The sequence below is a fragment of the Canis lupus genome, chromosome 27, assembly GCF_011100685.1.
Source record: "Canis lupus familiaris isolate Mischka breed German Shepherd chromosome 27, alternate assembly UU_Cfam_GSD_1.0, whole genome shotgun sequence".
NCBI lineage: Eukaryota > Metazoa > Chordata > Mammalia > Carnivora > Canidae > Canis > Canis lupus.
This window is the reverse complement of record NC_049248.1, coordinates 33,830,384-33,857,271: the sequence shown is the minus strand read 5'-3', so window position 1 is coordinate 33,857,271 and position 26,888 is coordinate 33,830,384. Positions and strand designations below refer to the sequence as shown.

Sequence of the window (26,888 nt, the reverse complement as noted above, 5' to 3'; positions counted from 1 at the left end):
CTCATAAAACTCTCAAATTAATACCAATTTTAATTCATTATAATTAAACTATATCATACAGAATGAGAAAAAAAATATCAAAATTTAAATGATAGAGTTCTACAAATCCCAAAAAGACAGGAAGTCATTGCCTTAAGTATTTATTTTGGATTAACCAATGCTGTGAAAAATAAGTTTGCAGAAAAAGAACACATGTGCTGAGACACAGAGAGAGGGGTAAAGGAAGAAGCTACCATTTGGTGTCTTTCTATTTTATTATTATATTAATAGGTACAGGACAAAGAAAAAGGAGTTCGAAGGGTATTAATAGTAGTTCAGTGAATTTCCTTTTGTTATGAGAAGTCTGGATATTATTATCTAATGGTCTAGTATTATGTAAAACTATAATGCAGCATTGTGATTTTTTTTAATTGAAGTATAGTTGGCATATAATGAGACAAGTGTACTACATAATGATTCAACAAGCATGTATGTTATGTATGCTTACTGTAAGTGTGGCTACCATCTGTTACCTTACAATGCTATTATCTTACTTGCATTATGGTATAATTATGCTTTGTCATCCAGATAATAATCAAAAAGTATGAGGTATGTTGCAAAATTACTTTTGTGACTCATAAAAGAAGAAATACCAAGTTTCAGGACATCTTTGACATTTCAAATTTACCTAGGAAAACACTGATATTGGTGTGCATATCAATCCTACCTTTGTTCTTGAGAATCTTTTTTGGCCTAAAACCTTACAAATACTTAATGGAAATGCATCTTAAATGCCTGGCTTACCTGAAATTTTGACTTGAGACACTACTCCATCTCCTCCATCACTGTGTGCACGAACCTCTACAACATACTCTCCATCCCTGGGGATTGGGACTTCTATGGAGTGTTTGTGAGTTGAATATAGCTTGCCATCATGCTGGCCATCAGGTCTATAGAGTACCTGAAAAAGTACCAAAATAGGTATACTTAATAAAGTGGACTAATGAGCCAATGCCAAAACACTAAAACTATAATGAAAATGTTTTAGACTCTTATTAATAAAAAATCATAGAAAGCTGTGTGTAACACTAGATGGAAAATTCATGTTATTTTTAATTCACAAAAATCGATTTCACCTATTTTTTTAGGGTGATCCAAGGGGAAGTTTCTTAAGCAGCTGACTTTTTTTTTTTTTTTTTTTTTAATCACCTAAATTAAAGACAGGGGGTAAATGAGGTTTTTTTTCTTATGGAAGAGGTATAAAATGAGGGCTCTTTCAACATATTGAAGTCATCTTAAGATATTGTCTCATAATTTAATTTTTTTACATTATTCCTAAAGTTTAGTATTCAATAAAAATATGTGATATAGAGAATATACAGAAATAATCTTTTTCCTTTTTGTTTGTTCATTTATGGAATGCAACTCAATACAGAGTGTGCTGTGCATTAGGCAACACTCTTAAGTCATTGCCAAACAAAAATGGATTCTTTCTCCTCTTTATGCACTGATTATTTTAACAACTCTATTCCTTAAAGCAGTTATTCTACCTATCTTGCTCACTTGACATACCATTTTTGTAGAATTCACATATTTCCTCATTTCAAAATTTAACATGGTGTTATGTCATTTGATTCTGCTGTATGGCTAGAATAAGAAAGCTGAATGGGTTTTGTTGAAACAAACATCAATTAAGTCCAAACATCAATCACTTTTTATAAGAATAAAGCCTGTGTGTGGACTAATCCTGTAATCTTTTACATACCTTATATCCTGTCACTGTTGATTCATTTGATAGCGCAACCACATGATCCCAGGTAATTATGTAGCGTGAACCAGATCTTATGGAACTGATAATTCTTGGTGGCTGGCTTGGAGCTGTGGAAAAGTAATAATATGCAAGTGACAGTCACCATATCCAACTTAAGTTCTGCAAACTGCCTAGAGTCAATTATGCTAATGATGTGACAACAAAAGCTACTGAGTGCTTACTACATGCCACACACTAGGCTGCTTAGTTCTGTCCTTGGATTCCTTTAATGTACCCATGGCCTGTGAGGTAGGTCATATAAATATCTTTTAGTCTCTTGTCATTGTTCTTTGCTTGGGTTTCTTTTTCACCACCTTTTATAGCTGCTGTTTTTTAAGGTCATCTATCATCTCCAGTCAGTCAAATCTAATGTCATGTTTCATTCCTTTCAGACTTAATACCTTTGCAGAATTCAAGAGAGTTGACCTTCTAATCCCTTTCTGAATCTCATCCTTTTCTTAAATTCATGATTTCTTAACATTTGGTTTTCATTCTACCTCTCTGGCTGCTCCTTTCCATTAACCATCCCATGCTGGTTCATGTCCTCTGCCTAATTCAAGATGTTGACATGACCTAGGATTTGTCCCAATTGCCTCTCTCTACTTGGATGTCTAAAAGGTTCTCAAATGTAATCAGGATGGAACATTTGCCATGTACTTCCAAATCTTCCTCTCTGTGGGTTTTCCCATTTTTGGCAAATAACATGATTGAATTCTGAGTTTCTAAATCAAAAATCCAGTACTCAGTCTTCCATTTCATCCATGCCAACATCCAAATCAGCACCAAATTGTCAACTCTGTCTGCAGAAAATTTTCTACTTCTCTCTATATCCATTATCAATTAGTTCTATCATCTAAAATTTTCCCCTAATTGGCTCTTTTGACTTTACTCTTACTCCATCACCACCCATTGCCCATCCAGAAGCCAGAATAACCTTATTTTATTCCTTTTAATTTATATATATATAATTTAATTTATATATATATAATATTATAATATATATAAATTATAAATATATATAATATACATAATATATATATTTATATTATATATAATATATATATATATATATATAAATTATAAATTAGGTATCACTCTCTACCTTAAAACCTTCCAATGGCTCTTATGAGACTTAGAAAAAATTCTAACTCCTAACATGACTTACAGCTATGAGGTCCTTTATATTTCAACCCCAGCATACTTCCTCTTCTCACCTCAGCCTACACTCTGGGCCCACTGGTCTATCTATACTCAAAGCATACCAAAACTATTCCCACTTAAGGCTTTACACTAGTTATTTTCTCTACCTGAAATAGTTTCCACCCTGCCAGTCATCACATAGTAGGCCCTTCTTATGACTCATATACTCATATATATGACTCACATGGCATCTTCTCAAAGAGGCTTTTTCTGATCACTTAATTGGAATTCAGCTCCCACCCAAGTCACCTTCAATTTTATTATGTTTATTCATTTTATTGCCCTGTCATCTGATATTTTCAAACATACTTATTTGTCAGTTTTTTTTTTCTATGTCCTTCCATTAAGTTGTAAATCCTATGAGAAGAAGCTCTGGATCTGGCTCAATCCCTTCTGTATCCTCCATCATTAATTAGAACAGTGATGGGCACATAATATACTTTTGATGAATGAATAAACGGGAAAAAAAATAAAAAGAACAAATGCCCCAGGAATGAATGCTCCTTTTACAAATTAGAAAACAGGTTTAAAGGTATGAGGTAATTTGTCTATTGTCACACATTTAGTAAGTGGCAAAGACAAATCTGAAACCCATATCCAACACCAAAGTCTGATATCTTACCGCCATGTTGTTACTTTTTCCCCAAGTAATTTTATAAATTGTCAAACCCTAATTGTATTCATGTCTTTAAATTCTTGCAAAACTCCCTAGAGTCTTGAACATAAATTCTCTTTTTCTATACATTCAATGTGGGTTCAAGAAGGAGATATCAAAGTGAAGCCGGAGAGGCAAGAATGACTGAAAGATCTAAGCAGGGTAGGCATTTGTTATATAAACAATTAGAACATATGGTAATAAGAGAGCAAACAGAATGCTATAACATTTAACTTGCATTTGCACTGTGCAATAACAAAGGCTTATAAATAAAAGTAAGGAAAATAAACAGAGTTTTAATTTTCTCATGCTATTGATGCACTCCTATAAAAACATTGTTCAAAATAATAACAGAGAGACAAATTGATTATCTAATGACACAAAATTTGAGGGGCGGGAGGTCTTTACAAAGAGAGCTTCTGTCATTTTGTTTCTATACTGGGACATTAAATGCAGGAAGACATTCTCCACGTTTTTCCATCATATACAATAACTAACAATGTGGGATTTTTTTTTAATCTTGGGTGATTGTAAAGGATAAAATTGAAAACTGTATGTGCTAAGACTGTTCGAGAGTAAATTTCTCTTAAATGTACCTGCATGGTGATTACGTCAACTGGTATTTTTTGCCAAGTCTAGAATGCAAATGTTGAAACTCACGTGCTTTCTTGGTGAAGGTCTCAATCATGTCACTGGGAGGTCCACACCCTGCACTATTGCAGGCCCTGACTTCGACAAAGTATTGGGTATCGGGCAGAAGGTTCTCTAGTCTGGCTGAGTACTCTTGACTGGTGACCTGAACTCTATGGGCAGCTGCTTCTTTGTCATGGGCAGCCCAGTACCGAATCTGTAAACATTCAAATTGAGTTAGATTCTGTCAAGACTCAGACATTTCAATTGTGAAAATCCTTTTCAACTGGCTCTGATACTAATAATGCTGGCTGAGTGCCATATACTCAAATCTTACTTGATGATACTTATACTTCTGTCAGAATATGACAAGGCACATAATGTAGGTCAATGAAAGATCTCAAAGACAAATCGAAGGCTCATCTCATGGCCTGAATAGTCTCACACTAACAACAAAAGAGAAAAAAACCCCAAATTGCATATGATTTACCTTCAAAGTATAACACTGATCTCTGGAAGCATTTCCACAATAATTTTTAACATTTGTTTTCTGTTTTATTTCTGTTTATATCATATCAAATTTGTTATGAGTCATTAATAAAACAGGAAATTTGTTTGACAAAAACAGTCATGTGGCCTAGAACATGCCAGTGCAATAATTTTCTGCTAGCTCATTTTAGAAATATGTATGCAAAATTATTTCCTTTGAACCTATATTGAGGCCAGATATCAGAAATACTATGCCTAATAGCTTAATAGTTGAGGAACCTATTTATCCTTAAATAAATTTATTTAAACATTTTTTGAAAGATTTTATTTATTTATTCATGAGAGACACACAGAGAGAGAGGCAGAGACATAGGCAGAGGGAGAAGCAGGCTCCCTGTGGAGAGCCCGATGGGGGACTCTATCCCAGGACTCCAGGATCACGCCCTAAGCCAAAGGCAGACGCTCAACCACTGAGCCACCCAGGCATTCCTACCTTTAAAAATGTTATCCATGTTATGATTAGAACTGGTCACTTTTACCAACAAATGTATCAATAACATTCTTTCTTGTCTCCTAAAGTTTAAGTAGAAGTTGTGAATTATAATTCTTATCCTTCTAATATGGCTGTTTTATTGGCCAGAAATCTATATATCTAGAATGTAAATGAAAAGGAAAGGATTGCTTATAAATATATTGGTATTTTACATATTTTAGATTCCCTGTCTATAAAGTGATGGACATTTAGTTTCACAATTAACCAATTGTGAACCTAGACAATAATATCTAATATTTAAATAATTTTGAATGATTAATTTACACAAAACAAATCATCATAAAATAGAACTAGATGGCTCCAATTCACTTAGTAACAAAGTAAAGTTTATATGTAGAATGAGCACACTTCAGAACAAAGGCTGGTTACTAAATTGCTAATTGGTTTCCTTTGGAATATTTTTATTTTGCTTACTTGTATTCATTTTTCTCACATCAATAATACTTTTCCTAATGGTTTTGATAGGATCTCCTTGGCATTCCTGTCTTCTGAGAAGAATGGGCTTAGAACCAAGGAAGTAGAATTGCAACAAATGTCTCCAGAGACAGATCTCAGTTGGTAGACAAAAGCCTTTCGAAGGAGGGGAGCTTCCTTGAGAAGGAGTGTTTCTGGGTTCTAAAAAGTGTTCAGACAGTGAGTCTGAGTCTTCTCATCTGAGAAGGAGGATGGCCTATATTTTAGTGGGCATTTGAACTAGATAATACATAGGCCACTCGTATTGCTTCACTGAAGAGCTAAGGAAATGTCAGGCACTAAAGTAGTATTAGCCACATACCCTAAAATGTTTTATAGCATTCAAAGTCCATGAATTTCATGCATTTCCATATGTATGCTTGTCGACTGAGATATATACCACCTTTTAAAATCCTCATTCCATTATAACAAATTTCCTATCCAGCTTAAAGAAACTTTTTAACCAGATTAATATAATAAAGGCCATTTCTAGAAGCCTCATCTACTAAGATGAGGAATTAATGTGACAAAAATTTTCTACCTTCTCACTCAAATTTCCATGAGGCATTTTGGTAATACAAAACAAAAGAACAAAGCTTTTATTAATTTACTATTTGTACCTATATCTGAAATGAGAAATGACTTTATTCATCAAATTTTAGCAGGGATTTGTGTGGTCAGTCTCCATTAAAATTCACAATAAATTAAATCAGTGACTTAGCTATGCCTTTTAACTAGGAAGCAGAAAGAATTATTGAGTGTGCCAAATAGTCCTTCACTTCCTTATTTTAGACAATGAGAGTTGTTTGAACTTTTCACAGTATAGTTAATCTTTATAAATGAAAGCATCTGAGACAAAATGAGTTGATTTAATAATCTCTCTTTGAAGTATATGTTTACATGTAACTTACAATGTTTTCAAAGTATACTAAAATAAATAGTAGATATATGTAATATATGGCACCATCTATTTTTCTCTGAACTAGCCACTGGCCATGCACTTCATTTTCAAACAGATAATAAATTTGGGCTGTTACATCTTGATCATCTCACTGAGTTTCTCAATGTGGTGAAGCACTGACAATAATCTATGAGAAAATAGCTTGGAGTGAGGGTGCAACCCGTTAGTCATAGAGCAAAACACATGTGTTGCTTTTGATTAATCACCAAGGAGACCAAAAGAGAGCCTGGATGAATTAGTGGAAATGGATTATCATGACTAGAAAATACATAACACATACACACTGCAGGTCCTGCTTTATGGATAGTAAACCATACATTCACCTTCATGTGCTACAGTAACATACAATGTATCTATTTCTATTTAATGCTGTGACATTTTATAATTTTCACTCTTTCTCTACTATTTCTAAAATCCTCACAGCATCCTTTGTCTACTGTAAATCTATCATAGTGTTTATTAAACAATTATGAAACTGACTCATGACTTGTCTTTCTCTACTCCTATTAGATTAGAAATTCTTTGAAGACAGGTATATATTATTTATTTTTGACACTGTGTGCATAGGACTGCATTTGATGTATGATACTTTTTCACTCATTGAACAAATAGCTATCAGGTACCATTTTGTACCAGTTACTGTGCTGGGTGCTGGGAATGCAGTGAAGACCAAGCTGACATTAGTTATCATAGATCTCATTAAGAAAATAAAGGAAGAAATCAAAATGTTTAAGTTCACATAAAATCACATATCTTTGACAGAGAGATCGAAGTATATTATTTTGCCCCAAGAAAAGGCACTCTTTACGAAAGTATTAGGAAGCTAAAAGGAAAACCTTTAGCAAAAGAATATCATACTTTCCATAAATTTGTGTGCTATGCCAGGACTACTTTTGTACAAAGATAATATAGTTATACTCCTCCCAGGAAAATTTAAGAAATTTGCAGGAAAAATGGCTCTTTTAACCTCATTTTCTCCAAAGGGGATTAGAATAAAGAAATGGATATTACAATTATGGAAATGCCTAAAGATGTTTAGCACTTCTGAAAATTAGGATTGCCCCAAAGTATTATTTTCTACTTTGATAAACTTTTGTATCAGATTTCTAAGTTCTGTCCTTTCAATTGAGTTTTCTGAGAAAAAAAAAATCATGTGACAAGTTAATAGTCTTTGGTTAAGTGTTTAATATAGCATTTAGAAAAAAAATTAATATGATTATTTAATTGAAAAAATGAGACTGACACAAAATATCTCAATCTCTAGAAATATATAATAACTATACTATCCAAGTATCAGACTGCTTAGGTTATTAGTATATTCTATGTGAAAGGAATAGCAGTAATAGAAATCATTCAAATCTGTATTCTTACATCTTTGGGGAACTATTTAAAATTCTTTTATTTCAGCCACTGGTGCAGGGACCAACCAATTCTATGTAGGCTTCAATTAACTGCTTGTACGTACAACCAGTTAGCATTTCACTTGTGCTAGCGCTACGACCTCTCACTCCCAGTCTCAGGTTGATGTTGATGTTGCAAGTGAAACTTATCCCTCAGTCCATGTAAGTGAGAGGGGAGGTGATGCTCATGGGGCCACCCTTCACCAGTGGGGAACAAGAGTGGAGGAATGCTCCACCTCCCCTTTCCTCCCAGGAAGGGCAGTTCTGAGCCACATTCTAAAGGCCCTCAAAGATCCCACACAATACAGTACGGGCTGCCCACAGGGTTTGCCAAAATCATAAAGCATCTTCCTATCTGAGCTTCCCCTTTCCCTGTCCATTACCCTCTTTCCTCATCCTTGTTCCCTGTAATCATATTAAAACAAACAAACAAACAAACAACAGCAACAATAAAACACTACGTTTTCCCACACCTGTGTGTCAGACTCTGCTTTGAGGAGATCCAGATAAATATAGATGCCTTCGTCAAAATCAGAAAATGAAGCACTTCCTAAGTATTAGTTTATGCTCACCATAATAAATCAACCTTTAACAAAATTTAAGTAGATTACTCAGGATTGAAAATCTTTTAAGATAAAGATCCCTGGATGGCTCAGTGGTTGAGCATCTGCCTTTGGCTCAGGGCCCGATCCCGGTCCAGGGATCAAGTCCCACATCAGGCTCCTTGTGAGAGCTTGCTTCCCCCTCTGTCTCTGCCTCTCTCTGTGTCTCTCATAAATAAATTTATAAAATCTTAAAAAAAAATTTTAAGATAATTGTGAAGTCAATTATCTGCATTAATCTCTGATTCAGCTGCTAAGAGTTTTTGCATTTGTTATTCCTGATAGCATATTTTGCTTGCTTTCATTAAGTGAAGTGAATGTTTTTACCTGCTGGGTGAGCACTTCTTACATTCTTCTAGTTCACCTATGCTGCAGGAAAACTTAATGGTATTAAGGTTCGAAGTGGGGAGCTCTTTAGGCAAGAGGAAAAAATGAGTAAAACTTAAACACTCTACTGAGATGTACTTTAAAACCACAAGGGAAGAGATTATTTTTAAACTCAATTGCCTACAGTTCTCACTTGAAATATCAGGAAATTAACCTTGAGATGGGGTCAATCACATAGGAGCTAGGCTTCTCCAGTTTTTTATTTTATTTTCTTAATGTGTTACTTTTTTTCTCTGTTTCTTTATAACTTAGACTCTGAGTACCTTTTTATAGGAAGTGCACTGGGATATTAGTTTTCTCAACCATCTATCTTGTTAAACTGCTGGCTTCTCCCATCATATTTTAAAATAGAAACAATAACCACATTATACTCAGTCGAGGAACCCCACATACCCCCATACAGGGGCATTTTCTTACAGGAGGATAAATGTTACAGATATTCTCTTTTGAGCTTTCATGCTTGTCTCTTTGATATTCAAGGTTCTGTGTCAAAGACTCAAAAGGTTTTTAAGAAAGAACAAATGGAAACAATAATCTTGTAATTTATTTCCAATATTTTTAATTTATTTGGAAAGACAAGACCTAGGTTCTAATCTGGTTATGCCAATTATTACCCAGACATATGTTTCTAAATTTCAAATTCTTCATCTTTACAACAGGGATAATAATAGTATCTATTCCCTAGGATCATGTGGATTCAATACAATAAGCTTAACTGTTTAGCATAGCAAGGGCTCAACAAATGCTTTCATTCTTATATTTAATATTATTATCATTTTCATCACTGATATCATCATCATCATCGTCTTCAACTATTCAATGACATAGAACAAGGAAAAGCATTAAATGCTTTCATTTCATTCCACACAACAGTCCTATGAGGGATGATTACTTTCTCAGCTTTCCAGGTGAAAAAAACAACACTCAGAAATTACAAATAAATTTTGTACCAAATTTCAAATAAATTTTGTACCAAATTCCTCAGAGCAGATCAATCTGGATCTGCTTGGCAACAGAGCTGACAATTTTCTACTTACTATGGAGCTGCAAAAAGTCAGATATCTGTGAAATTAAATTCCACAATGGCATATATTTTTTCCTTGAAAATTATCATTTGAGAAAATATGATCTGCTAAAAATTTTTTGCTATTTAATTGAAAATTCTTAATTGATGTTTACTTCCAATGAAAAAAGCTTATTTTCTGATTATTATCATTGCTTCCCACCTCATATTTTCTTTGTTTTCTGCTTGTTAGAAATTATAAAATAGTCAATACATAATTCTTAGGCAAAAATGTTTTTTAAAAAGCAGAATATAATTAGCAATTTAATTCGTGAGTGAGTTATGTATTAAACAATCTTTTCTTCGAGGAACCTGGGTGGTTCAGTTGGTTAAATGTCTGCCTTTGGCTCATGATGCTGGAGTCCTGGGATTAAGCCCACATCAGGCTTCCTGCTCAGTGGGGAGCCTGCTTGTCCCTCCTCCTCCCACTCCTGCTCTCTCTCTCTCTCTCTCTCTCCCTTTCTCTGTCTCTCAAATAAATAAAATCTTTTAAAAAGTAAGTAACTAATCTTTTAAGAAAAAATGCTCTGGTCCAAAACATGACTTTCAAGTTCCAAATACTGGTGTCTTCTCCCATCAAACCTTAAATTTATTACAGGGGTTTGTAACAGGTAGTGAATTTCTCTATTTTTCCCATTCCTTTTATAATAGCGGTAAAAGTAATTGTCAATTTAATAATTTATGAATATTGGGTCTTTCCAGTTTACTTCTACCATTTCACTCTTTTTGTAATAACTTCAGCTCAACCCTTGCAAAGCTTATCTGAAGACACTTTGAGATGCATCAAAATCGTAACCTACAGTACAAAAAAAAAAAAAAAAGAGAGAGAGAGGAGATGTAGAGCTTCCTGATATTTTACATATTTAAAACTTAAAGCTTGGGTTGGTTTTGTGGTTACTCCTTAGAAACATGGCTTTGAAAAAGCCAGATTGTAACACATGATTTGATCATACTTCAGTATTACTATCAGCACTCAGTGAGCATCTGTTTAGTGTTTACTCTGAGTCCAGCACTGTTCTTCCACTGAGAGAGCAAAGCAGACAAAATCCTACCCTCAAGGAGTTAATATTTCATGGAAAGATGAAGAAGGGAGAACACAAGAATTGAGAGGGCTAGCTGACTGGGTGGGCAGCTCACTGCCTGTAGCCTCCGAAGGTCATTCACTGTCCATTCACTGTCTAAAACAGAGAGGAGTCTGTGGTTTGGCATAAAGCCCTGAACTGTGAATCAGAAAAGCTGAGTTTTACATATTGCTTTGACACTTAATTTGTGCTGAAGCAAGTCATTGAACCTCTGGCATCCATTTGATCACCTGCAAAGATAGGATATTGCCAATTCCATTTTCACTCTTTGTGCTTAAAAATATGAGATGATTTCACTTTTCCTGCACAATCATGGCTAAATTTTGCTAATCTTGTGTTAGAGACCCCATTCCAGCTTCAATTTTCCAGGTCTTTTCCCCTTTAATACAAATCCTCCCCTTTCTATCTGGCTATTTCTGCTGGTCTTTAAAGACCCAAATCAGAGGAAGTTTTCTTTGTGATATTTTCAAAGTTACCAATTTTCTACCTTCACAGATCACATTATGAGACATATATTTGGCATATGTTATGGGTATTTCCTTTATAGAGATTTTTAGAACTAGAACTACTGAGACAAATAGAATAAACATTTTAAGGATGCTTTTATAAATTACCAAAATGATTTCAAAAAAAAACTTAAAATATACCAGAATTTTATGAGAATGTCTCAAAAGATTTTGCTTAACCATGAGTGTTATCACCTTAGTTTTTATTTTGGCTCACTATGAATGCACAGGATTCTACATCTCTCCTGGATAGGTCAGTTAGAAACCTGTGCCTTATTTTTAGGAATTAGCTTACAAATGCCCAACATATTAAACATAGAGATTACAGTGTTAGTTGCCACATAAATCAATGGCCACAGAACATTGAAAGATGGAACATATTTGAAAACTGATGCTAATACACTTATGAATAAATGTATATAGTTTTATAAAAATTGAACTCACCTGATAGCTTTCCACTATTTTTTCTACAACATGCTCCCAATGAACAGATATCTCAGAAGATGATAAGACTTTTACACCTACTTCTGTTGGGGCTTCACTGGGAGCTGAAATTTGATGAGAACATTATATTCTTATATAAGATCCTTATATAACAAAATTCAAATAGCACCATTTGCTGAATAAATGGATTAAAACTATATTTTAATATTTTCAATTAGTTTTCATATTTGTAAAATAAGGTAAGTCCAATAATTTCCTATCTTTTTCTCTAGCTCTACTAATACTACTTTATTTCATGGTCATCAATGATATATGCACACACATAGTCATCTACATGAATGTTAATATAGACATTTACATATGTAAAATACACATATACAGACACACTTTTAAAAAATATGGAAAGCTTTGTGGATTTTTCTAATATATTTGAGCAAGAACTGTACTAAGTTTTTGGTTTTTTTTTTTTGCATTTCTCCCAATTAATCTGCTTAAGAAAGCCCATGGATGCAGATTAAATTATTACATTTAGTTTATCAACTCTACATTATAAAAAACAGGAAATTTGGTATTTATTATAAAACATTGTTCATTACAATTAATTTTCAATTTTCTCAGACTTTTTATTTACAGGAGCTAAAGATACGTAGAGATGCTATTTTTTTTTTTTTTTTTTTTAAGATCCTTTGAAACAAGTTGTGACACCCACTGCTTCTTAGGCTCAGGAAAGCTTTTATAAGTCTAATCATCCAACTGGGCATCAAGTCAAGTATGTATCAAAAAGGCCTCTGTTCAGTGAAAAAAAAGTAATTTACATCCCTTATGAAAATTACACAAAGAAACTAAGGAAATCTTTGAGAAAGAATGATCAATTTTTATTGTCTTTTATTAACAAGCCATAATCATCTTTTATGTTAAAAATGTCCTGGACATGAACACTGTTGCTTTTCTAAATCAAGGTAAATGCGTAGCACTATGATAGACTTCTTAGCAAGAAAAGAAAAGATGAACACTTATACAAGTTTCAGCACATGCAGGTTTTATGAGACTCATGAAACATTTAGGAAAGAAATATAATTAAATGCAGATGGCCATGACTAAAGAGATGACAAGCATGGCCTTTTGCCTGACTACTTTAGCATCAAATAAAAGCAATAAAAAATTGACATTGGGTGAGAAGGTAACTTGTAAAATGCTTTTTACTTTCATTTCCCCTGTGAGATATACTCATATTGTTCAAACAGGTAACACTGAGTCAAGTTATCATATTTCTGCTGAATCAGAGCAAGCACAGAGAATGTTAAGATTTATTACTCAGGACTAAAAAGTCTTGAATTGATTATAAACTTAAATAATTCCTATTTTTCTTCTTTATATGTATTTAGTTGAGTTAACTAACTTAAAAAGTGTGTGTGTGTATTTACACACATATATATTAAAATATATGTATATATATGGTTGCCTTACATATAAACACACACACACATATGAATATATATGTGGTTGCCTTTCATGTTTGTATTGTAAGTAAAGATCATAGAATGACTTTTTAACAAATATGAAAGCTAATAACTATGTGACTGAATAGCATATGTGAGTTCTATGGGGTAACTAAATGTTTATTTTGAAGTAAAAATAGTAAAAATTGGGTAAATGAATAGAGTGTTTTTCATCTAAGAGATCAGAGGAGTATCTCCTACAGATTTAAGTCCTCACACTCTTCCATTTGTGCTTTTTATACATGTGCAAAGAGAACTTGGCCAAGGATAAATGTGTTAGGTCAGAAGGCAATGAAATCCTTCCAATAATATTTACAGAGTGCCCAGGAGATGGATATATAATAAGTAGATCTTTAAAAAAAATAAAGAGGTCTTATGTTTCTTTAAATAGGAAAATCATAATAAAAAACTAGTGTCTTAAATAGGAAATCACAGAAATCAATACCATTATGTATAATCTAAAACTATAAATTATTTAGCATAGACCTATAGAGTCCTTTAGGACCATGCTCAGATCAGTTAGAGTTTCTAGAAAAACAAAGAGGGCTAGTATCTATATATTTATCCTCTTAAATAGTCTTCCAAGTCTTTCCTTTTCCAAGAAAAAAATTCTACTGCCTTTCTGACTCCATTTTCATAGAATTATGCTTAGATTCCCTTTAATAAAATTTCAGTACTCTATTGTAATGACAAAAACCTGACATAAATGCTATAATTACACACTTTTAGGGTTAAAAGGGGGAAATTTTGCTCCCCTAAAAAGTGTAAGTTAAGTAATTTATAAGCAGTAAATGTTGTGAATGCACACACATATTGAGGTTCCCATCATGTATGGAGAATTTCTGACTTCAAAATTAGAACCAAGAGGCCAGGAGCAGGAGTCTACAACTATTTTAGTGGAGATTTCCTAACTTTCATGGACATGATCTCAAGGATGAAAGAGGTTTGGGAGGCATTCTTGTCTTTACATGGTTAGAGTGACATTTTAATTTGGATCCGAGTAATACTCATTTACTAAATGCTTAGTATTATGAAAAGATCTTAGAAAGTTCATAAAGGCAGCAGACAAATGCCTGCCAGAGGCTTCAGCTTCTCCCCTCCCTCATCCTATTGGTAAGGTCTTTCTTTCACCTACCATCTTGTGCTGAATTAATGACCGCTGTGAGGCTGTACGGTCCATCTCCTTTGTTGTTAAAGGCCTTTACTTTGACTTGAAATGCAGTAGATGGGCGCATGGTCTCGTCTTTGTGGACATAGCGGCCGGTATCTGGATTAGTAACTGTAACTTTTTTCCATTCTTCCCCATCAAATGGCTTAAATGCCACTATGTAACCAAAATTGTTGCCGTAGTGGTATTCTCTTGACAAAGGCTACATAGAAATTGAAATATTGAATAGGTTTAAGCAACACATTAGTTAATAGGGGGGAATGTCAATGCAAATAATAGTAACTGTACATAAGGAAGCATGTTCTTTGTAAAAATGTACTTAAGAAAATATGTTCATCAGTTAGTGCTGCCTGAAAATGCCAGGGCAAAAACACGTTCAAACAAGTAATGACTCGCTTACCAAGGATGCTCTTCCTGTAATATCTCAAGGGAGGCTTCCTCTCTGGGCATTTTACATTCAATTCCTTCACCCTACAATGCTCTTCCATATAACAGAAGGCCCCTTCCCTCATTTTCTTGAGGTAAAAATCACTCAGTTGTGGCTTTCCCAGTCACAGAATATACCATTTCAAGACTCTTTCCATAATACCTCATATCCCACATTCCTGCTTTATTTTCTTCTCTTTAACAGTCCCATGATCCATGCTATATGCTTATTTATCCACTTCATTGTTTCTCTCAATTACTAAAATATAAGTTTCATGAGGGGAAGGGTTTCTGGGACTTTCATTTACCTTTACTCCTAGAACTTAGAAAGCCTCCAGCAATATTTAATGAATGAGTTAGTTACTTTCTTTAGAGTTGAAAGGTAATGTTAAGGGAGTTCTACAAGACTAAGATATCTGTCTTGTAACCAGACAATGGAGACTGGTTGGAAGAAAAAAGAGAGAAGGTGAAGGAAGAAATGATACTGCCCTCATCTGTGGGAGACTGGCTTTGGGCCCTTGTCTGACACAATAGTAAAGGAAGTGCTCTGTTTGGCATTATTTTCTGACTCTTATTATTTTACATGTCAACTGCCCAATAAAGAAGTTCATGTCAGCCTTAACAATCCATTATTTATAAGTGATGGTAAAAGTAGTTCCAGTAAGTACTCATTTAGTCTTATTTAGTCAGTAAGAAAATATGTAAATTGTATATTTATTTTTTCACCAGAAAAATCAAAGTTTTCTTGAGAAAAAACCTTGAAGTAAACATACCATAGTTGTTTGAATATACTTACATCAAACATGATGGTATAGAAAAGTACATCCTGAAGCATGATCCCACGGATGCACAAATTGTGATTTTTTTTTCATTATTAGAAAATATAGCCTAATGTTTCTATGGTAGCTTAAGCATTTTCCTTATTGATAGTTACCTACCTACTTTTTTGCAAATTAGAGTATATCAGACTCAGCTATAGAGATTTCAAATCTCAATGCAACTGGAAAAAAATTTCCAAATTAAAAAAAAAAAACCCTTAATAAAACTAGGGAAAAAATAATGATTTTCAAGTTGTATTCCCAGAGACTTGATTTATAATTTTTAGAATAAGATTTCTCATTACAAATTTTTTTTAATTTTTTAATTTTTTTATTTTTTATTTTTATTTTTTTATTTTTTTATTTTTTTCTCATTACAAATTTTTGATAAGCCCCTCATCTTATTCTGAAACTGATAATCCACCAAGTTAAGAAAAAAATCAAGTCACATATAAAAAGAGTAAACTATTCTAATTTTCCTAATATCTGCCCTTATATGTGTTACATTGATATATAACTGCACTTTGGGTCATAAAACATTAAAATATTCTGGATGCCTCAATAACAAGTCTTTTGGGTAACTTCTGAGATTGACTTATCATAATAGATTACACTAGTGATCAAAGTCTCAATTCTGAATGCAAATTCCAATTTAAAAACAGGTGCTGAGGGGCACTGATGGCTCAGTCAGTTAAGCATCTGTCCTTGGCTCAGGTCATGATCCTGGAGTCATGAGCAAGGCCCATGTCAGGCTCTCTACTCAGCTAGGAGTCTGTTTGTCCTTCTCTCCCTCTCTCTGTCCCTCCCCCGCTCATGTTCTCTCTCTCTCTCTCTCTCTCTCAAATAAATAAAATCTTTTAAAAAATAAAATAAAAACGGGTGCTGAAGGGCATGAGTGGCACTTGGGTGGTTCAGTTGGTTGAGCACCCAACTCTTGACTTCAGTTCAGGTCATGATCTCAGGTCATGAGGTTTAGCCCTGCTTATGATTCTCTCTCCCCCTTTGCTCCTTTGCCCTTCTCCCCTCTTGCATACATGCACACATGCTTTCTCAAAATAAATAAATAATAAGAATATAAAAACAAGCACTGATACAAGTTTTTTAACTAAGTCTTTGGGTATTGAATGTCCAGAGAAAATGTTATAAATTAAAATTGGGTTGCCACATTACAGTGGGTTCAAAAATATCTGGAGTCAGATAGTTGATGGTTTGCTTAATCTTTTAGGCATTCATTATCTATTTTTGGATAGGAATTGCACACGAAGCCATAGCAAGCCAGGTAAAAGATCTGACTTGCAAAAAAAAAAAAAAAAAATTAAAAAAAAAAGATCTGACTTGCATCAGAGAAAAAAAATAATAATTTTAGTAATTTATTTTGCTTGTGCTTTTGAGCACTGATTTTTTTCTCTCTTTTTTCTTTTCTTAAAGTAAAGTTACATTTTGGATAGGGGATTGTGAAATGCACAATTTCCATAGAAAAAAAGTCATCATGAGTTTGTCAGATACTCTAGAAGTAGATGTCTATTCAAAGTGCAGGTTAGATAAGCCTGCAGCTAAAATTTGTCTTTCAAAATTCAATTACAGATGTAATGAAAATATGTTGGAATGAAAGTTAACATCTTATTCCATGCAAATAAAAATAACAAAACCTCAAGGAGTCTTGCAAAAATAAAATTGCATGCAAAATAATATTAAGTTTAAAAATGCAGTATACAAAGATGGCAGAAGAGTAAGGGTTCTCAACTCACCTGGTCCCCCCAATGTACCTAGATAACTTTCAAACCATACTGAACACCTACAAATTCTTTAAATGTGATTTAAAGAGAGAACAGCCAGAATGCCACAAAGAAAATGGTTTTTGCTTCTAGCAAGGTCTCTGACTTTGTCAGAATAATTTAGAGTGAAATTTACTTAGGATGTGGTTGATATTCTTGACTCAACCCACTCATACAGCCACTCTGCACTGAGCAAAAAGAGTACAAGGAAAAACTCACCACAAAAGAAAGAATCAGAAATAGTATGCTCTGACAGAGTTACAGAATTTAGATAACAATTCTATGTCAGAAAGCCAATTCAGAAGCACAATTATCAAGTTACTGGTGGCTCTGGAAAAAAGCATAAAGGATTCAAGAGACTTCATGACTGCAGAATTTAGATCTAATTAGGCCAAAGTTAAAAAAACAATTAAATGAAATGCAATCCAAACTGAAGGTCCTAATGACGAGGGCTAATTAGGTGGAAGAAAGAGTGAGTGACATAGAAGACAAGTTGATGGCAAGGAAGGAAGCTAAGGAAAAAGAGAAAAAGAAAAGACCATGAGGAAAGGTTAAGGAAATAAACGACAGCCTCAGAAGGAAGAATCTATGTATAATTGGGGTTCCAGAGGGCACTGAAAAAGGGAGAGAGGACCACAAAGCATATTTGAACAAATCATAGCTGAGAAATTCCCTAATTTGGGGAGGGAAACAGGCATTCATATCCAGGAGATAGAGAGGTCCCCCTCAAAATCAATAAAAACCATTCAACACCTTGACATTTAATAGTGAAACTTGCAAATTACAAAGATAAAGAGAAAATCCTTATGGCAGTGAGAGACTAGAGATTCCTAACTTAAATGAGGAGAAATATCAGATTAATAGCAGACCTCTCCACAGAGACCTGGCAGATCGGAAACAGCTAGCAGGATATATATAGGGTACTAAATGAGAAGAGCATGAAGCCCAGAATACTTTATCCAGCAAGGCTGTCTGACACAGAGAATAGAAGGAGAGATAAAAGAGCTTCCAAGATAGGCAGAAACTAAAAGAATATGTGACCACCAAACCAGCTCTGCAAGAAATATTAAGGGGGTATCCTGTAAAAGAAAGAGGAAGCCCAAATAAATAAGCCACAAAACAGGGATTGAATAGGTATTACGATGACCCTAAATTCATATCTTTTGATAGTTACTCTGAAAGTGAATGGGCTAAATGATCCCATCAAAAGATGCAGGGTTTTGGACTGGATAAAAAAGCAAGACCCATCTATTTGCTGTCTATAAGAGACTCATTTGAGACCTAAAGACACCTACAGCCTGAAAATGAAGGGGTGGAGAACCATTTACCATTCAAATGGTCCTCAAAGGAAAACTGGGGTAGCAATCCTCATATCAGATAAATTAAAGTTTATTCCAAAGACTATAGTAAGAGATGAAGATGGACACTATATCATACTTAAAGGGTCTATCCAAGAATCATGAATATTTATGGCCCTAATGTGGGAGCTACCAAGTATATCAATCAATAACCAAAGTAAAGACATACTCAGATAATAATACACTAATAGTAGGAGACTTCAACACAGCACTTTCTGCAAATGACAGATATTCTACTCACAACATCACCAAAGAAACAAGGGCTTTAAATGAAACACTGGACCAAATGGATTTCACAGATACTGGGTCACAAATCAGGTCTCAACTGATACCAAAGGATTGGAATTGTCCCCTCCATAGTTTCAGACCACAAAGCTTTGAAACTAGTACTCAATCACAAGAAGAAATTTGGAAGAAACTTAAACACGTGGAGGTTAAAGAGCATCCTACTAAAAGATGAATGGGTCAATCAGGAAATTAGAGAAGAATTAAAAAGATTCATGGGAATTAATGAAAATGAAGATACAGTCATTCAAAATCTTTAGGGATACAGCAAAAGCAGTCCTACAAGGGAAATACATTGCAATACAAGCCTCCGTCAAAAAATTGGGAAAAAACTCAAATACACAAGCTAACCTCACACCTAAAGGAACTGGAGAAAGAACAGCAAATAAAACCTACACCAACCAGAATATCTGAGCAGAACTCAATGAAATAGAGACCAGAAGAACCGTAGAACAGATCAACAAAACCAGGAGTTGGTTCTTTGAAAGAATTAATAAAATAGATAAACCATTAGCCAACCTTATTAAAAAGAAAAGAGAAAAGACTCAAATTAATAAAATCAGGAATGAAAGAGGAGAGATCACAACCAATACCAAGGAAATACAAATGATTTTAAAAACGTATTGCGAGCAGCTATATGCCAATAAATTAGGCAATCCAGAAGAAATGGATGCATTTCTGGAAAACCACAAATTACCAAAACTGGAACAGGAAGAAATAGAAAACCTGAACAAGCCAATAACCAGGGAGGAAATTGAAGCAGTCATCAAAAACCTCCCAAGACACAAAAGTCCAGGGCCAGATGGCTTCCCAGGGGAATTCTATCAAACATTTAAAGAAGAAACAATACCTATTCTACTAAAGGTTTTCCAAAGAATAGGAAGGGATGGAATACTTCCAACTTGTTTTATGAGGCCAACATCACCTTAATTCTAAAACCATACAAAGACCCCACCAAAAAGGAGAATCATAGACCAATCTCCCTGATGAACACAGATGCAAAAATTCTCAACAAGATACTAGCCAATAGGATCCAGTACATTAAGAAGATTATTCACCATGACCAAGGGATATTTATCCCTGGGATGCAAGGGTGGTTCAACACTTGTAAAACAATCAACATGATAGATCACATCAACAAGAGAAAAACAAGAACCATATGATCCTCTCAATAGATGCAGAGAAAGCATTTGACAAAATACAGCATCCATTCCTGATCAAATCTCTTCAGAGTGTAGGGATAGAGGGAACATTCCTCAGCATCTTAAAAGCCATCTATGAAAAGCCCACAGCAAATATCATTCCCATGGGGAAATACTGGGAGCGTTGCCCCTAAGATTAGGAACACGGCAGGGTTGTCCACTCTCACCACTGCTATTCAACATAGTACTGGAAGTCCTAGCCTCAGCAATCAGACAACGAAAAGAAATGAAAGGCATTCAAATTGGCAAAGAAGAAGTCAAACTCTCCCTCTTCGCCGATGACATGATACTCTACATAGAAAACCCAAAAGACTCCACCCCAAGATTGCTGGAACCCATACAGCAATTTGGCAGTGTGGCAGGATACAAAATCAATGCCCAGAAATCAGTGGCATTTCTATACACTAACAATGAGACTGAAGAAAGAGAAATTAAGGAATCAATCCCATTTACAATTGCACCCAAAAGCATAAGATACCTAGGAATAAACCTAACCAAACAGACAAAGGATCTATACCCTTAAAACTACAGAACACTTCTGAAAGAAATTGAGAAGACACAAAGAGATGTAAAGACATTCCATGCTCATGGATTGGAAGAATTAATATTGTGAAAATGTCTATGCTACCCAGGGCAATTTACACATTTAATGCAATCCCTATCAAAATACCATGGACTTTCTTCATAGAGTTGGAACAAATAATCTTAAGATTTGTGTGGAATCAGAAAAGACCCTGAATACCCAGGGGAATATTGAAGAAGAAAACCAGAGCCGGGGGCATCACAATGCCAGATATCAAGCTGTATTACAAAGCTGTGATCATCAAGACAGTGTGGTACTGGCACAAAAACAAACACATAGATCAATGGAACAGAATAGAGAACCCAGAAATGGGTCCTCAACTCTATGTTCAGCTCATCTTTGGGAAAGCAGGAAAGACCATCCACTGGAAAAAAGACAGTCTCTTCAATAAATGTTGTTGGGAATATTGGATAGCCACATGCAGAAGAATGAAAGTAGACCATCTCTAACCATACACAAAGATAAACTCAAAATGGATGAAAGATCTAAATGTATGACAAGATTCCATCAAAATCCTAGAGGAGAACACAGGCAACACCCTTTTTGAACTTGGCCACAGCAACTTCTTACAAGATACATCCATGAAGGCAAAAGAAACAAAAGCAAAAATGAACTATTGGGACTTCATCAAGATAAAAAGCTTCTGCACAGCAAAAGAAACCAACAAAACTAAAGGACAACCTACAGAATGGGAGAAGATATTTGCAAATGACATATCAGATAAAGGGCTAGTTTCCAAGATCTATAAAGAACTTATTAAACTCAACAGCAAAGAAACAAACAATCCAATCATGAAATGGGCAGAAGTCATGAACAGGAATCTCACTAAAGAAGACATAGACAAGGCCAACAAGCACATGAGAAAATGCTCTGCATCATTTGCCATAAGGGAAATACAAATCAAAACAACGAGATACCACCTCACACGAGTGAGAATACTGAAAATGAATAAGACGGGAAACAGCAAATGGTGGAGAGGATGTGGAGAAAGGGGAACCCTCTTGCACTGTTGGTGGGAACATAAACTGGTACAGCCCCTCTGGAAAACAGTGTGGAGGTTCCTCAAAGAGTTAAAAATATAGCTACCCTATGACCCAGCAATTGCACTCCTGGGGATTTACCCCAAAGATACAGATGCAGTGAAAAGCCAAGACACCTGCACCCCAGTGTTTCTAGCAGCAATGTCCACAGCAGCCAAACTGTGGAAGGTGCCTCGGTGTCCATCAAAAGATAAATAGATAAAGAAACTGTGTTCTATGTATACAATGGAATATTACTCAGCTATTAGAAATGACAAATACCCACCATTTGCTTCAACGTGGATGGAACTGGAGGGTATTATGCTGAGTGAAGTAAGTCAGTTGGAGAAGGACAAACATTATATGATTTCACTCATACAGGGAATATAAAAAATAGTGAGAGGGATTATATGGGAAAGGAGTGGGAAAAATCAGAGAAGGTGACAAAACATGAGACACCTAACTCTGGAAACGAACTAGGGGTGGTGGAAGGGGAGGTGGGCGGGGGAATGGGGTGACTGAGTGAATGGCACTGAGGTGGGCACTTGACAGATGAGCACTGGGTGTTATACTATATATTGGCAAATTGAACTCCAATTAAAAAATATACCAAAAAATGCAGTATACAACTTTTATGACATCATATTTGAAACACTAGAAAGCCACCTCAAAATGTAAATTTGGGTGATTTCTGGGTTGTGTGATCATGAGTAATTTTTGTATATACTTCAACATTTGAGCTATCAATAAAAAATCTGTTGCTTCCTAACTTAAAAAATTATTTTTATAAAACAAACAGAAAAATAATACCCCTGCAGTAGATATATAACCGTAATAGTAGAAATCGTATTTCAACTAGCTGACACTACATTATCAATCTGTAAATAGAAAAGGACTAATCCATCAGTTGAATGTATTGGACAACAGCAATGCTGAAGAACATCCAGGTTTCTTTTGGATAAATATTCCCCAGTTGAATATCCAACTAATCCAGTACCTTTTTAAAAAAATATTTTACTTTTTACTTGAGAGAAAGAGCACGAGATTCAGGAAGGTTAGAGGGAGAAGCACACTTCCCAATGAGCAGGAGCCTGATGCAGGGCTCAATCCTAGGACTCTGAGATCATGACCTGAGCCAAAGGTAGATGCTTAACCAACTGAGCCACCCAGGCACCCATTAGTACCTTTCATTGAAAAAATTTTTTTTTATTCCCAGGGAATAGCCTTGGTGCATTTGTTGTAAATTAAGTGATTATATGACTGTGAGTCTTTTTCTGCACTTTCTATTCCATCAATATTTATCAATCCTTATGCCAGTATTATATTGTCTTAATTGATGTACCTTTAGTAAATTTTGAAATCAGGTAGTGTAAATCCTGCAACTTTGTATTTTCTTTTTGTTTTTCAAATTTATTTGAATCTTCTAATCCAGGAACATCGGGTATATGTTCATTTATTTGGATTTTCCTTAGTTTCTCTCAGGACTGTTTTAAAATTTTTGGTAGAGAGGTCTTGCATTTAATTTATTCTATTTTTTTTCTAATTTTATTATAAATGTAATTTTAAAGTTTTCTTAGCAGTAAACCAATAAAGTACAAAAGAACGATTGGCTTTAGAATATTGACTAGACGTCCTGCAACATTTTAAAATGTTCTTATTAGTTCTAATAGTTACTTATAGGTTCCCTAGAATTTTCCACACAAACTCACATTTTGCTCTTTATTTCATTTTCTGGGCTTATTTTACTGGCCTATTCTACAGGCTAGAGCCTCCATTTCAACATTAAGAGGTGATATTTTTGCCTGTGTCCATATGTTGAAGGAAAATACTCAGTCTCTCACCATTGAGCATTATATTAACTGTAAAGTTTTCATAAGTATCCTTTATCAGGTATAGGAAATTCCCTATTTCTAGTTTACTTAGAATTTTAAAAATCATGAATGAGTTTTTTTAATTTGTCCTGTGCTTTTTATGCATCTATTTAGAAGATCCTATGATTTCATTCTTTTATTCTGCCAATAGGATGAGTAATATTGATTGATTTGTGAATGTGAAACCAACTTTGTATATATAGGATAAACTCTACTTCATTGCAGTGTATCATTCTTTTAGCATTTTGCTGGATTTAATTTGCCAACATTTTGTTAAGTTTTGCATATATGCTTATAAAGATTATCTCTTTGTAATTTTCTTTTAAAAAATAAAATTTATACTTTATTTAAATTAAAATATATTGTAAAATTTTTTCACCAAAAAATTATTATTTTTTGGTGAAAAAATACAATAAATATAATTTTCATATAAACTACAAAATTCCTATTTTTCTCCAGGTAATTCTTATAAATTAAGAAAAACTGGTAGATATGGTCATACAAAGAAAACAAATAGGCAGCTAGTATCCTTGGCCTCTGATTCTATCTTGACCACCAATAAAAGTGTTCAATGTATACTCACCAGAAAGCTTATATCTCAGTTAAAATAAATCAATAAATGAACGTAAATAACAACCATATGTGGAAAACAGTGAATTGTTTTCCATTTAATTTCAATTTTCTCTTTGCACTCATTTAATAGAGACAATCTATACTGAAATCCCTGGTGAAATCATAGTTTATTCTAGTGGTTGATAATTTCCCTAATTGCCCATTAGAAATTTTAAAATTATATTTAGACCAAAAAAACCCCCAAAAAACAGAAAAACAAAAACAGTTCACTCTAGGTGATGTCTTAATTTCAATTTATTTCAGGAAACAAAATGGATTTGAGATTAAGTCTAAGTAAAGCATCCTATAACATATACAACTCATTAATACTTACCACCCATGTAATGGTCAGTTCTCTGTTGCTTCCACCTCCACCTCCTACATCTGAGGGAGCCACATTAGGTGCTAGAACAAACAAATAAACAAAACAATACAAAATAAGGTTATGTAATTTTTCCTGGCACTAGAATAACATTAATTTTTTCTTTCACCAGGAAGGATAAACTGCACACATAATCCACTCAATTATAATAACAATGTAGCTGTAGTATGTATACAATCTGTTTTACTGACAAGATAAAAATTGATTCAGTGCCATAGGAAAGTTTGGGTTTCATTCAGCAAGGGGTAGCAAAGCAAATTTGCCCTCACTCCGCACACATTTTTTTTTCCTGTGTCCTCTCATTTAATATGATTTTGAAAGATCAGATCCACTTTATTGGGAAAATATTTCACAGCTCTTTTGAACTTCTAATAATTTACTGTTGTGGTGTTAGTTTTATGCTTTAATCTACAAATAACTGGTAAATAGTGCCTGTGCATTAACATTGGATAATGTTTTCTAAAAATATCTGGACATATTAGAAATCTAATATTGTTTCTGGTACTCTCACTTCCAGTTTCTAACTCTCTTCTAGAATATTGCCCCATCAGTGACTCCAACTCTCATATACTCCTATCTTATATCATCCCTTGGTTTTCAGTCATTCTACTGATTCTACTCTGGTGTCTCTCTTTCTTTAAAAATTATCTCTAATATTGCCTTCCTCTTACCTCCATGCCATCAAACACTTTCCTGTCACTGAACTGCAGAGAACTGACATACTAATACTTCACTCTATAACCACTTTTTAACAAGGCACAATCCGTTTTCCACGTCTTTATTATTACTGAAATCCCCTTCTCAAAAATCTCAACGTTGCTTCTAACTGTCAACTCCAGTGGCTTTTGTCTTTCCCCAAGTTAGAACGTCTCCCTCCCTGAATGCCCTTCAGAATAGTCACTCTGTCTCATCAGATTTGCATATTGTATCTTATTGTATGTTGTGTCTTATTGGATTTGATCTAACTGGTGTTGTACAGAGAGATAAAGCATAGTTTGCTCTGCACTGGAGGTACTTAGAGATCAGCTACTCAGCCAAATGGATGGCCTGTGATTTTACACACAACTTTTAAGGTTCAGTCTGAGATATCATTCCCAGATCTGTTAATATTTTAAAGAACATATGAAAGATTAATTATTCCTTGATTCCCCAAATCCTTCCTTTTTTTTTTTTCTTTTCTTTTTCTTTTTTTTTTTTTTTTTCCCAAATCCTTCCTTATAGGAAATAGTCATACCTTCCTCGGCGTGCTCAAAGCAATGCATCCATTTACTAAGATGCAGATCCCAACAAATATTGTGAATAAAAACAAAACTTCACAACTTCTCCTGTGTTAACCATGTAAATTCTTTGCTGAATTATGCACATTAATTGCACAGAAACAAACAACATGTATGGTTTTCTTTATGCCTTTAAACCATATGATGATTTCTGTTTCTGGTTAAGAATTAATATGAATTTGAGAGATTTCATTGCATTATTCAACTGACACCATGTAAGTGTTAGACATAAAAATTGAGTCCACAGAGGTGTTAAAAGATAATTATAGCACTTGAGATAAAATACATACTGAAGGCTGGATATTAAAATAACTCTTGGAAATCCTTTAAACTCATATTCTGAAGTTAAAATTCTACATGCTTCAAGAAACAAAAAAAGAGTATGCTGTTTTATAATCA

General features: G+C 34.2%; 1 protein-coding gene across 3 annotated transcripts in view; it reads right to left on the bottom strand.

Moving 5' to 3' along the window:
- CNTN1 (contactin 1) overlaps positions 1 to 26,888 on the bottom strand; it is a 349,297-nt gene that overhangs the window by 33,406 nt on the left and 289,003 nt on the right. For all 3 annotated transcript variants that reach the window (XM_038577318.1, XM_038577320.1, XM_038577319.1), the window contains 6 exons: positions 25,165 to 25,235; positions 14,849 to 15,083; positions 12,215 to 12,318; positions 4,305 to 4,491; positions 1,745 to 1,857; positions 784 to 940 (listed from right to left, as the gene is read on the bottom strand). In XM_038577318.1, coding sequence (XP_038433246.1) covers positions 784 to 940; positions 1,745 to 1,857; positions 4,305 to 4,491; positions 12,215 to 12,318; positions 14,849 to 15,083; positions 25,165 to 25,235 — 867 coding nt within the window. The remainder of the gene's footprint in view (positions 1 to 783; positions 941 to 1,744; positions 1,858 to 4,304; positions 4,492 to 12,214; positions 12,319 to 14,848; positions 15,084 to 25,164; positions 25,236 to 26,888) is intronic.